Source organism: Dreissena polymorpha, chromosome 7 (assembly GCF_020536995.1).
Source record: "Dreissena polymorpha isolate Duluth1 chromosome 7, UMN_Dpol_1.0, whole genome shotgun sequence".
Lineage (NCBI taxonomy): Eukaryota > Metazoa > Mollusca > Bivalvia > Myida > Dreissenidae > Dreissena > Dreissena polymorpha.
Genome location: NC_068361.1, coordinates 18,024,335 through 18,039,096, shown reverse-complemented (window position 1 = coordinate 18,039,096; position 14,762 = coordinate 18,024,335). Strand labels below are relative to the sequence as shown.

The following is a 14,762-nucleotide window of genomic DNA, read 5'->3' as shown; positions in this document are numbered from 1 at the left end:
CCCCCCCAAATAACCATTATCTATGATGTTGTGTTATAACCACCAAATAACCATTATCTATGATTTTGTGTTGTAACTCCCAGATATTTCATAGTTCATTTTATTTACTTTGGTTTCCTTTTTTTACTGGCATCCGTGTGCAGTTTTCATTAATGGAACAGAACTGTGTAGGTTTTAAAAAATCTGCTTCATCTTGTAAGCGTAATTTCATATTTTTCTCAACTTCAAGGGGAAATGATTCTGAACTTATTCTTACGGTGCTCATTTACGATAGGGGTTGAGTACTCATTGATATGAAAACACTGTAAAAGTTTTAATGTGTTTACGAACCCCCCCCCCCACCCTCTCACACATATATTTCATGGGCATAATAAAAACAAAAAATTGTTACAATAAAACAGCATATATATTTAAACTAAAATGTCTACATCAAAACAAAAAGATACCATAGAACACAAATAAAATAATTTGATTCTACTGGGGCTCGAACTTTGGGCCTCTCACATGTGAAGCGAGCGTGTAACCACTACACTACGGAACCGCTTGAAAAATCACCTTCTAAGATATTAATAAGTGACTGTAGTGTAACGGTTATCAATAAAGCAATAAACCGTGTAATCGCTGTCGTTTTGTAAAATTGAAGAAAAAACACGTTAACCAAAACTTGAACAGCAAAAGTCTGCGCTATTGTTACAAAAACCACAAAATAAATATATTTTGATTATGTTTTGTTTTTATACAAAACCAGAAATTTTCACTGGTTCGCGCATTTGCGCAGCCCCTGTGATCTTTTATTATTGACCAGTCCCTGTGATCAGTTATTAATTAAAAGAATTAGCTTTGCATTATTGGCAATAAATGTTGTAGTAAATGTAATAGGCACAAATGCAGTACTTGTTTACACTAATTTACGCAAAAAATCACCACTATGCAAGATATTCTGACAACAAAAATATATACATTGATCCGTAAAATAACTTCTCCTCTCATTAGCGAAAAAAACGTATTACATACGAGTCGCCGCACTTCAGTGCGACACCAATCATGTGACCACTGGGGTGTGGCAAGCCTTTACCCCAGGGGCATTATTTGAAGAAACTTAAAAGATGACTACTAAATTTTAGCCCTGACCCTTGTGGTTTTAGAGATGAAGACTTTTGTAGTTTCCACTGTGTGTTCATTTGGAAAACAAGTTACCCCAGTGCAGAGCCAATTTTGACCGCAGGGCCAATTTTGACCGCAGGGGTATAACTTGAAAAACGTTGTAGAGCATCATCGTATGATTTTAAATATTGAAGCCCTCACTCTTTTGGTTTTTATAGATTTGTACAGTTTTCATATTTTAAATAAATATATTTGATCATGCGACCTACATATGAAAAGGACTGGAACAATTTTAACAAATTAAAAAGAGGTGCATCAGAGGATCACACCAGTCAAGTAATTGTTTAATCTTACAACTGCTCAAAGGGAGAAGTCGTTAACAGAAAAAGTGTACACATGCACCTCAAATACTAAGGTACGATGGACATCACGGTATCCCAAAAGTTCCACATGAGTACCTTTTGTTCGGTGAGCTAAAGAAAATAGTTACACGAGTCAATATTAAAGAGTTTATTAAATGCATTTTACTACTTCTGACTGCATTAATTTCATGGTCTATATTTCCGATTTGGCAAAAACTCAAATGCCTGAAGTGCTAAAGAACACGCTTTATTAAATGGTGTTTATTTGTTATTTACTTACCAAAACCTTGATCCGACCCACCTGAAAATACTCAGATTTTTTTTAATTTCAATCCGCTGACCCAACCTGAAGTCAATGTTTGACATCTTTGGACCATTGTTCCCATTATAGTTTGTGTAACATATCGAGGCTGTGTGAACAAAGTAGGATTGTATGAAGCAGGGTCAGCGAGGGCATCTAATTAAACAAAAAGACTCAAATAAACCATAAAATATCAGTTGTTTTATTGGTCTAATTTCATGTCAAAATCAATTCACACTTTAATATACATTTCAAAAAGCAGCTATAATATACGACCATGTCAATATCTGACTGGACCATCACGCAAACAGCAGGAGAAAAAGTCATTGCATGATTAGGCTGAAAATATACACACAAATGAAAACATATTAAGTCTTTAATAGACAGAGGTATTTGCCTCCATTTGTGTCAAATAGTTATTAAACATAATCACAGAAAGACCATGTTCACATTTGGTGACGTAATAACACCATGCTATCATACCATGCCAACGCTAATTGGGCCATGTCATAATAAACACCATACAATACATTGACATGATGACATAATAACTGCCCTACTCAACTCGTGAACTTGTGATGTCATGATGACTTTACAGATCCATCAAAATGTGTCGTCATGATGACCTTGTAAATGACATGTCTTAGTAGTGACAAATACTTCTCGATGAGCGCATGAAGTAATATGCAGCATGTGCTAACAACCAAAAAAGAAACCTTTTAGCGTAGCCAGTTTTGTCACTAAGGATGATTTTTTAACAATGATGACCACAATACATTGCTAGATATGAAAACCAGAATTACAGACACTGCAAGGAGTTGTAATCGATTGTTAATATAGAGGATATTTGTTGGATTTGTTCAAATATTGATTTTGTTTCACGAGTGATCATAGAAGCAATATTTTTTCTATGATGACTAGTGAATTAAAATCGATATTCCACACATTTTCATCTTATTTTATGATTTAAACTGATAATTTCTGTATTTTGCTGAAATAATGACGTCTTAACGTCATGAAACCGCGTCATCTCACAGTTCAACATGTGACAGGCCAATCAGATAAAAAATATTTTTTCAAAGATTATCTCACAGAACAACAGTGACATTTTCATGGCTAATTTCACTGTTTGAATCAGTGAATTATCAATTTTCATTCACTGACATTTCTCTATAAACCAATGGAAAGCATCAAATTAGATTTCAGTATTTGTTATCACATACCATGATAATTTACATCTTCAGAGACACTTTCAAAAATGGAGTAATCACCTGACAAACAAGATGGCGAGGACCATGCCGAGCAGGTGTTTTTCAAATTTTCTTAGCCTGAGTTGTAATTTTGTGATAAGCTAAAATTTTTTTGCAGAATATAGTCAAGATATAGAGCAAATATTAATATGATATAAACGCTTATCACTTTCTTGCCGATTTGCCTGGAAAGAGAGCGGCATTTTAACAATTAATACAAGCAATAAAAGGTATAAAACAGCGAAAAATAAATGTCTTGGCATGGAAGTGGCCATCTTGTTTTTCAAGTGATTACTCCCTCTGTAAGTACAAGATACAGAAAATGTAAGTACAAGATACAGAAAATGATCAGACCTGATAAGACACGTTTGAACAGTGAAACTATGTTTAAAACATATAGGTCTATGTTAAACAATTCTTAAATTCACATCCACATATTATTATACATGAGTATACATGTATATATTATATTATACATGTGGTCGTTTCAAGAGCATTGTCAGAAGATTGAGTTATTTCATCAACATTGAAGTAAATCCTACACTTCAAAACCATTCATTATCTTTGTTATTGTCACTAATTTCAAGACATATTTCATCTAAAGAATAAACATGAAGAGAGAAACAAAAGCCCTGCACATGTCAACAACAATATGAGTGTATAGTCACCATTGATACTACCCTGTCATGATTTATTTAACACAGTGTACAATTAGAACTTGAGAAATGTTAGATTTATATTTGTTTATTGACAAATACATTACAAGAAAGTGTTCTGATGTATAGTTATCAAACCTCAAAGTTGTAATTTTAAATGTGTCAGAACAAGAATTTGTTAGTCAGCTCCTGGCAAACAACACAATTAGGAAATATAAGTACCTGTGTTTATAGGTTAAAGTGATTTATAATCCATACTTCATGTGTTATAATCAACAGAGCAAAGTCACTTTAAATTTGATACATTTTATACCTATTCTCACCCAAAAGAGAATCCAATCTCAAACATAGTTGCAACTTCCAATATTCTCTGTTGAAAGTCTCTTCGAGACATATTTGTTTTCCCAGAAGGCTGGTGTGTCAGAGGCAAAGCTAAAATGGCTATGTGCAAACAGCATAAACCCAGATCAGCCTGCGAGTAAAGTTTGAAAGGCGTCAATTTAAACCCTCATATACTGATGAGCAGCAAACAGAATTAAACCTGAACAGACTGCAAGTTACTCGCAGGTTGTTCTGGGTTTATGCTGTTTGCACATAGCCATTTTAGCTTTGCCTCTGACACACCAGCCTTCTGGGAAAACAAATATGTCTCGAAGAGACTTTCAACAGAGAATATTGGAAGTTGCAACTATGTTTGAGATTGGATTCTCTTTTGGGTGAGAATAGGTAAAAAATGTATCAAATTTAAAGTGCAGGGGTGTCAATTTACCGAAATCTAAAATCCTGAAAATCATCCTAGAATTTGGGGACCAGAGTCAAAAGAGTTTTAATGATTCATTAAATTATGTTTCCTTTGTAAACAATATGCAAAAGGTCAATAATTTGTGTTTAAGAGTGACATTTTGTGACAAGAATGCTTAAAATAACCAAAACAATCCTCTGATTTATATCACTATCAAAAGTTTTCCTTGAGGGCTTAAATCCTGAATTCAGGAATAATCCTGAAAATTGACACCTCTGAAGTGACTTTGCTCTGTTGAAAGGCTTAAGTCAACATTATATCAAAACAGCCTGGCTTATTTTGGCTTTTTGGTGAAACTTAAAAAAAATAACATTGAAATATGTGTGTGTTTTTTTTGTCTAAAAATAATGCGCTCATTAATGAATATAGATCAAAAATATTTGGCAATGTACTGCTGCCCTATAATAAACATTATGATATCAATACACAGTTTAATTATTACAATCACTAAAAACATAAATTAATATTATGAATTAATAATTTTATATAACTAATAATTAATTGTACATTAAACACATCTACATTTTATTTTAATTATAGTGCATAATTTTAATGATCATCCAAGTTACAAAACAACTGTTACTTAATTACATGTTTTAAGTATGTTAATCAATTACTTTAAGATACAAAAGCAGTGATCTTATGCCAGTTCAAGTTCATGTATACACGTATACATGTATAAGTATTGAGTTAAGAAATTGTTAAACATTTTGTAATGTCCGCCTAAATTGAACTGTGTTTTTGAGTATTCAGCAGAATTATGTACACAAGTTCATATATGAAAAAACAACATCACATTTCGAAATACCTAAAATTTTAATACAATGTTAGCCCTTACCACTTTTACGTATTTTAACGCATTGTAGTCCCTTAGAAAGTTAAATTTAATTGATGGCCTTTTTACTAGATCCAAGTTAAAAGGTTTCAGTTCCGACCCTGATGAGCTGCAAACAGCATAAAACCTGAACAGTCTGCAAGTTACTAGCAGGCTGGTTTGGTTTTATGCTGTTTACACATAGCCATTTTCACTTAGCTTCAAAGTGGGAAAGCGTTAACAGAAGACTCATGATAGCATACTAACACTAGAGGCAGTGTGCAATGGCCACTGAAAGTAGGCAGGATATCAGAATTGTCCAACAAAATAATTTCTCTTTCATCACAAGGGAGACATCTCTTGACTCTGGGCAGGCATTCACAAAGCTCTTTAGAATTTTTTATTGAAAGTTCGGGGCATAAAACTTTGCGTAATACAATGTATGTTATAAACTCTCTGATTCAAATCCAAGACATATCTACCGAAAAACAAACAAGACGAGTCACTTCAAACACTACGTCTAAACGTATGTTTTGCATTACAATGTTTGAGTGCACTACAGATGTAATGTGATGTGATAATGAAATGTGATGCTGCTACATAAGTTTAACACTCAAAACCTAGATGCACAAATGGCATAACAGAATATGAATGATGACTGATAGATTATGGGTATTACATGATAAAGGAACGTTACATAGAATTTGATTGCAACAAGGGCTGTTTGAAAAACATGCATGCCCCCCATAGGGGTCATCTGCGAGTCATGATCAATGTACCTATGAAGTGTCATGATCCTAGGCAAAAGCGTTCTTGAGTTATCATCCGGAATCAATTTTACTGTTTCAGGTCACCGTGACCTTGACCTTTGACCTGAAAATCAATATGGGTCATCTGCGAGTCATGATCAATGTACCTATGAAGTTTCATGATCCTAGGCGTAAACGTTCTTGAGTATTATCCGAAAACCATTTTACTATTTTGGGTCACCGTGACCTTTGACCTAGTGACCTCAAAATCAATAGGGGTCATCTGCGAGTCATTATCTATCTAACAATGAGGTTTCATGATCCTAGGCGTATGTGTTCTTGAGTCATCATCCGGAAACCATTTTACTATAATTTCGGGTCACCGTGACATTGACCTAGTGACCTCAAAATCAATAGGGGTCATGTGCGAGTCATGATCAATCTACCTATGAAGTTTCATGATCCTAGGCGTATGCGTTCTTGAGTTATCATCCGAAAACCATCTGATGGACGGACATACATACATACATACAGACAGACAGACCGACATGTGCAAAACAATATACCCCCTCTTCTTCGAAGGGGGGCATAAATAATAACCTAACAAAGACCTACATTAGTACTTGAAAACACTGTTATTATATTGTAACAATTACTACAATAATTCTTACGATACTTACTCTGCAATTGATTAAAAGCTAATTTCAATTGTTTTATTGGAAAGTTGGATATAAAACAATAAATACAAAAGGGCTTCTTTTGACCAAAACACTGTTTCATTTTACATATAAAGGATACAAAAGAGAAAAACAAAACAAAACTAGGCGTAAGCATTCTTGAGTTATCATCCGTAAACCATTTTACTGTTTAGAATCACTGTGACCTTGACCTTTGACCAAGTGACCTGAAAATCAATAGGGTTCATCTGCTAGTCATGATCAATGTACCTATAAAGTTTCATGATCCTAGACCTGAGCATTCTTGAGTTATCATCCGGAAACCATTTTACTATTTCGAGTCACTGTGACCTTGACCTTTGACCTAGTGACCTAAAAATCAAAAGGGGTCATCTGCTAGTCATGATCAATCTATGTATTAAGTTTCATGATCCTAGACCTAAGCGTTCTTGACTTATCATCCGGAAACCATCTGGTGGACGGACTGACGGACGTACGGACCGACCGACCGACATGGGCAAAACAATATACCCCCTCTTCTTCGAAGGGGGGCATAAAAACTAAGAAACATTTGAATTTCCAAGTGAACTTCTAACACAAACTTTACCAACATATTAAACTTATTAAAAGAAGCGTGTTTTCTTCGTGATTTCCATATTCAAATTGAAGTCTTCATGAGTCATCAATCAACATGAGTCTGAAAAGGGATTTGCAGTGCGAAATTGAGATCTATGAAAAATGTTGAAACTCCACAACATCTTCCACCAGTAGAACCGTTTTGTAGAATGGAGGTACTCACAATCAGGTAGAATGTGAATGGACAGATTGTGTAGAAGAAATATCAGCAATAGCCATATTTAGCAGCCTATCTAGTGAACACACAAAGGCTTTCAAGTCAGAGTCCCATGGACCAAATCATTCCGTTCGTCCAATCTCATAATCTCCATGCAGAACTTCTGACCAGTAGCAGTCAATATCTCACATAATTTAAGAGCAAAACATTTCTTATAACTGATACATTAAATATCTGATACAATTTTGCACAAAACCCTCAATTCCAGCCAGTAGAAGTTTATATTCCAAGGGTTCAGCGCAAGACTATCTCATCTAAATACGCAGTTTATATTCCAAGGGTTCAGCGCAAGACTATCTCATCTAAATACGCAGTTTATATTCCAAGGGTTCAGCGCAAGACTATCTCATCTAAATACGCAGTTTATATTCCAAGGGTTCAGCGCAAGACTATCTCATCTAAATACGCAGTTTATATTCCAAGGGTTCAGCGCAAGTATTTCATCTAAAAACATCTAAAAAGCTGATCCAGTTGAAAGCCTAATCCCCTGATTCCTTGCTCGCTCATATGGGACTCAAACTAGAATAGTCATTATTTCTTTTTCTTCTTCACGGAGGCCTGTTGGGGAGGCGAGATTTCATCCTTATCGGGTAGACTGGTTATCTGCTCCTCCAGACGGCTTGACTGGACCTTCTGGATCAGCCCGAAGAAATCTTCGTCTGGGACGGTTGGGGCGGGGCGGTTGTGTGGTAGGGCACTACGCTGATCATCAATCCGGGATCCCTGCAAAATATACCGGGTAATTAATTATTTTTTTAGGACCCATACAAAACACTTTTATAGAAGTGTGTGTGTAGGAGAGGGGGGGGGAGGTAAGGGTGGCAGCCGCATATAACAGGCAAAATGTCAACAAACATTTAAATGAATTCTTTTCTGGATTCCTAGAAAACACTCTTTAAGGGGGTGGGGGAGGGAGAGCGTGTATAACACACAAAAGGTTGGTTCACCCATTAAATATAACGCATATTACTGGTTTAGAAAAGATAAAGACTGGTTGTTTAGCTTTAATATGTAGAAATTTATTATGAAATATTCATCTGACAGCTTGTATGACCATTTCTTAAATTTAACCAGAACATAACAGTACAGATCAGAAATTTATTACGATTTGTTGATAGAACACTATCAGTCATAATCATGTCATTATATTTTATAGACATATCATGAAGTCATTTGCAAAGTAAGTGATAATACAGTAATAAAAAGTGTACATTCCATCTAACATTTTACATGACAGTGGTGGGAAAACAACAGGGTGGCAATCAGCTATTATGCTCTTAATATTAACCACATAATCAACAAAAATTCTCTGCATCATGCCATTTTCTCCTCGGAAACTCATCGGAAACTCCTGTTTAATGAACGAAAAAAGAAGTCACATCACATTTTTACCTGACAACGCATGAGCATTTCAAAGAAGCTGTCGTCTGGTACGTCGTTAACGTTTCTCTCGCGGAGGTATTGGTTGATAACGGCTTGGGAGTTGAGACCTGGAAACTGCGGTAGTGAGGCTCGCTGGTCGTTCATGCGTGAACCCTGAATACCTGCCACCATGTCAAGGAAGTTCTCGCTGTCTGGGGTGGACACTGTGGAGAGATATGAACCAATAAGGTTAGGAGAATATAATAAAATATTGCTGTCTGGCATAAACACTGCGGTATGTCAACCAGTCAAGTATGGAGAATATAATAAAATAATTTCTGGGGTAGACACTGCGGTTTGATGTGAACTATTAAAGTAGGGAGAATATAATAAAACAATGTCTGGGGTAGACAATGTGGTGAGATCTGAACCAGTCATGTTAGGAGAATATAACAAAACAGTCAAGAGAGAACATGATAACCAGCCTAATATCAAGAAATAATACACAAGAAAAATGATGAACCAGTCAAATAATAAATCAAGGACAAGGAAAATGGTAAACCAGTCACTATAGGTGTATACATCAATCAATAGAGGAAAACAATATCAACCAGTTAAATAATGAAAATAATAGATAATAGAAAACAAGCAATGTGTTTGTGAAACACTATGTCCCCATATATTTGACCTTTGCCCTTGAAGGATGACCTTGACCTTTTACCACTCAAAATGTGCAGCTCAATGGGATACACATGCATGCCAAATATCAAGTTGCTATCTTCAATATTGCAAAAGTGTACATTAAATGAACGATTTTGACCCATATATTTGACCTTTGACCTTGAAGGATGACCTTGACCTTGAATTTTCCACCACTCAAAATGTGGAGCTCCATGAGATACACATGCATGCCAAATATGAAGTTGCTATCTTCAATATTTCAAAAGTTAAGGAATATGTTAAAGTTGGAGCAAACAAACACACAAACCAACCAACCAACAGACAGGGCAAAAACTTGTTTTTTTATCATTTGGCAGGTACAGATAATTATCTCCCTTTGAAGCTTATTACTTCCCTTGGATTTGTAAGGATGGCCTTGACTTTGACTTTTCATCACTCAAAATGTGCAGCTCCATGAGATACACATGAATGCCAAATATCAAGTTGCTAACGAACATAGAAGTTATGAGCATTTTTCGAAACCTAAACGCAGAAAACTAAACGCAAAGTGTGAAGGAAAGACAGATGGACAGACGGAAGGTCCGATCACTATATGCCCTCCTTCAGGGGCATAAAAATAGAGGGAACAAAAGCTGTCACCATAGGATGACATATGCCTCTATAAACGCTTTGATAGAAGTTATGAGCATTTTTCGAAACCTAAATGCAGATTTCGAAACCTAAACGAGGACCCTAAGTTAAAGGTCAAGGTCACAGGGGTCAAAATGTATGTGCGTATGGAAAGGCCTTGTCCATATACACATGCATACCAAATATGAAGGTTATATCTCAAGGGACATAGAAGTTATGAGCATTTTGAGAAACCTAAACACAAAGTGTGATGGAAAGACAGACAGACTGACGGACGGTCCTTCAGGGGCATACAAATAAAAAACAAGTCAAGTGACCTCTTAAAATGATTAAACCAGTCTGGAGTTTCTAATATGATAAACCAGGTATTGAACCAGTCTATTGTTTACTCCTTTGACAAATGTATGGAAACAGTAAAAAAAATATTTTTAATTGGATGAAAATAGGAGACAATGACTGATGTCTTAGTAGACAGCCTGCAATGACTGCTATCAATCATATATGACTCTTATAATTGACAAACTTATAACATTTGGAGCATAAGTGTCCTAGATCTAACGGGCAAACAATTAATAAACAGATGGAATTGTTTCAGTTGCAGGATAACTTAACTTTTTAAGTTTTTGCAAGATCCTATTTCTTATGTTTTCACTGTTACCAAAAAACGCAATATTTGTCAGCCAAAAAACCCTGTAATTTTTTAGTTCTCATACGATCCATATTAATCTGAGAGACGTAGCTGTAATAACCCTAATGCTCCCATTGTGTCTCTCTATCCACATATTGAGTTTCTTCAAATTAATTTAAGTACTCTTTGAGTTATTGCAGGATGCAGATGATTGGGACAGTCAGACACACAGACTTGGACTAAGGTCCAGTTTGGTTACACGGGTAGAGGACTAATTAAAGGAAAACCCTTAATGCTAACACATCTTTAAGTGACAAGTGCCAATAACTAATATGTATCCATATAAGCCTGGGAAAACGGGGCTGAATGAATGAGCGTTAAGTGTCTTCCAACATTAGCCAGGGAAGTCTGTTTGTCAGAGACGACACTTTCCGCTGGAATGGTATTTTTAAGTTGTCTTCATAGCGAAAATCAATGTTAGGCAGAGAGTGTCGTCCCTAATCTGGGTCTACACTTTGAGCATGTGCATTCAGGCCTATTTTTCCAGAGCAAGACTCATATATAAGAAGATACACTAACACATTTCTGCCTAACATCAGTTCAACACTTACCCAGTTTGGGTTTGTTCTCCTTGTTTTCTGACTCCAGGAGTCCATTTTTCTCCCCAGGCAACTTGAGGCTGCACCGCTGCTCGTCGATACGGCGACCTTGGAACTTGCTCAGCAGATCAAAGAAACCATCATCTTCTGGGGACAGTGTCTGAATAAAAGAAATTATATAACTATCACAGGATTGATGAAAGACAAAGCTTGCACCAATTATAATATACTACAGCTTACCTCAACCATAGGGGCCTGATTCTTGGCTATGCTTGTCTCTGATGTAGCTACAGCTTACCTCAATCATAGGGACATGATGTTTGGCTTTGGTTGTCTCTGATGTGGCTACAGCTTACCTCAACCATAGGGGCCTGATTCTTGGCTTTGATTGTCTCTGATGTGGTTACAGCTTACCTCAACCATAGAGACCTGATTCTTGGCTTTGGTTGTCTCTGATGTGGCTACAGCTTACCTCAACCATAGGGACCTGATTCTTGGCTTTGATTGTCTCTGATGTGGCTACAGCTTACCTCAACCATAGGGACATGGTTTTTGGCTATGATTGTCCCTGATGTAGCTACAGCTTACCTCAACCATAGAGACCTGATTCTTGGCTATGATTGTATCTGATGTGGCTACAGCTTACCTCAACCAAAGGGGCCTGATTCATGGCTATGATTGTCTCTGATGTGGCTACAACTTACCTCAACCATAGGGGCCTGATTCTTGGCTATTATTATCTTTGATGTGGCTACAGCTTACCTCAACCATAGGGGCCTGATTCTTGGCTATGATAGTCTATGATGTGGCTACAGCTTACCTCAACCATAGGGGCCGGATTCTTGGCTATTATTGTCTCTGATGTGGCTACAGCTTACCTCAACCATAGGGGCCTGATTCTTGGCTATTATTGTCTTTGATGTGGCTACAGCTTACCTCAACCATAGGGGCCTGATTCTTGGCTATGATAGTCTTTGATGTGGCTACAGCTTACCTCAACCATAGGGGCCTGATTCTTGGCTATTATTGTCTCTGATGTGGCTACAGCTTACCTCAACCATAGGGACCTGATTCTTGGCTTTGATTGTCTCTGATGTGGCTACAGCTTACCTTAACCATAGGGGCCTGATTCTTGGCCATGATTGTCTCTGATGTAGCTACAGCTTACCTCAACCATAGGGGCCTGATTCATGGCTATGATTGTCTCTGATGTGGCTACAGCTTACCTCAATCATAGGAGCCTGATTAATGGCTATGATTGTCTCTGATGTGGCTACAGCTTACCTCAACCATATGGGCCTGATTCATGGCCATGATTGTCTCTGATGTAGCTACAGCTTACCTCAACCATAGGGGCCTGATTCATGGCTATGATTGTCTCTGATGTGGCTACAGCTTACCTCAACCATAGGGGCCTGATTCTAGGCTATTATTGTCTTTGATGTGGCTACAGCTTACCTAAACCATAGGGGCCTAATTCATGGCTATGATTGTCTCTGATGTGGCTACAGCTTACCTCAACCATATGGTCCTGATTTCTTGACCATGATTGTCTCTGATGTAGCTACAGCTTACCTCAACCATAGGGGCCTGATTCTTGGCTATGATAGTCTATGATGAGGCAACAGTTTACCTCAACCATAGGGGCCTGATTCTTGGCTATGATTGTCTCTGATGTAGCTACAGCTTACCTCAACCATAGGGGCCTGATTCATGGCTATGATTGTCCCTGATGTAGCTACAGCTTACCTCAATCATAGGAGCCTGATTCTTGGCTATTATTGTCTTTGATGTGGCTACAGCTTACCTCAACCATAGGGACCTGATTCTTGGCTATGATAGTTTCTGATGTGGCTACAGCTTACCTGAACCATTGGGGTCTGATTCTTGGCTATAATTGTCTTTGATGTGGCTACAGCTTACCTCAACCATAGGGACCTGATTCTTGGCTATAATATTGTCTTTGATGTGGCTACAGCTTACCTCAACCATATGGACCTGATTCTTGGCTTTGATTGTCTCTGCTGTGGCTACAGCTTACCTCAACCATAGGGACCTGATTCTTGGCTTTGATTGTCTCTGATGTGGCTTCAGCTTACTTCAACCATAGGGACCTGATGCTTGGCTTTGATTGTATCTGTTGTGGTTTCAGCTTACCTCAACCATAGAGACCTGATTCTTGGCTTTGATTGTCTCTGATGTGGCTACAGCTTACCTCAACCATAGGGACCTGATTCTTGGCTATTATTGTTTTTGATGTGGCTACAGCTTACCTCAACCATAGGGACCTGATTCTTGGCTATGATAGTCTCTGATGTGGCTACAGCTTACCTCAACCATTGGGGTCTGATTCTTGGCTATAATTGTCTTTGATGTGGCTACAGCTTACCTCAACCATATGGACCTGATTCTTGGCTATGCTTGTCTCTGATGTGGCTAGAATTTAACTTAACCAGAGAGGCATGATTCTTGGCTATGATTTCTCTGATGTGGCTACAGCTTACCTCAACCACAGGGACCTGATTCTTGGCTTTGATTGTCTCTGATGTGGCTACAGCTTACCTCAACCATATGGGCCTGATTCTTGGCACTGATTGTCTCTGATGTGGCTACAGCTTACCTCAACCATAGGGACCTGATTCTTGGCTTTGATTGTCTCTGATGTGGCTACAGCTTACCTCAAACATAGGGACCTGATTCTTGGCTGTTATTTTCTTTGATGTGGCTACAGCTTACCTCAACCATAGGGACCTGATTCTTGGCTGTGATTGTCTCTGATGTGGTTACAGCTTACCTCCACCAAGCGGCCTGTTTCTTGGCTTTTATTGTCTATGATGTGGCTACAACTTACCTCAACCATAGGGACCTGATTTTGGCTATGATAGTCTCTGATGTGGCTACAGCTTACCTCAACCATAGGGACCTGATTCTTGGCTATTATTGTCTTTGATGTGGCTACAGCTTACCTCAACCATAGGGACCTGATTCTTGGCTATGATTGTCTCTGATGTGACTACAACTTACCTCAACCATAGGGGCCTGATTCTTGGCTATGATTGTCTCTGATGTTGCCACTGTCATGGATTTCTGCACCTTGGGTATTTAGGTCTTGCCCCGCCATGTACTGGGATTGTCTCTCCCTTCTTGTCCGGCGTGAGCTTCATCAACTCCATCTGTTCCATGCTGTGTCGCCGGGAGACGGCCGGTACGTCGGTCTGGAATTAAAAAATAATAATTTAATTTTTCATAATTTTATGTAATATGTAAATTTATATATATATATATATATTTAAT

General features: G+C 37.6%; 1 protein-coding gene across 3 annotated transcripts in view; it reads right to left on the bottom strand.

Annotated features, from left to right (window-relative positions):
- LOC127837815 (G-protein-signaling modulator 2-like) overlaps window positions 1-9,104 on the bottom strand; it is a 57,968-nt gene extending 48,864 nt beyond the window's left edge. Inside the window, exons 1-2 of one of the 3 annotated variants that reach the window (XR_008029471.1) lie at window positions 8,961-9,104; window positions 6,286-8,291 (exon numbers count right to left, since the gene is read on the bottom strand). Coding sequence is in view for 1 of the 3 variants with exons in the window: in XM_052365222.1 (XP_052221182.1) it covers window positions 8,100-8,291; window positions 8,961-9,095 (327 nt within the window). In the remaining 2 variants the exon portion in view is untranslated. Of the gene's footprint in view, window positions 1-6,044; window positions 8,292-8,960 lie in introns of those variants that run through there. The other 2 variants (XR_008029470.1, XM_052365222.1) reach the window with 2 other exon arrangements.
- Window positions 9,105-14,762: the final 5,658 nt, after the last annotated feature.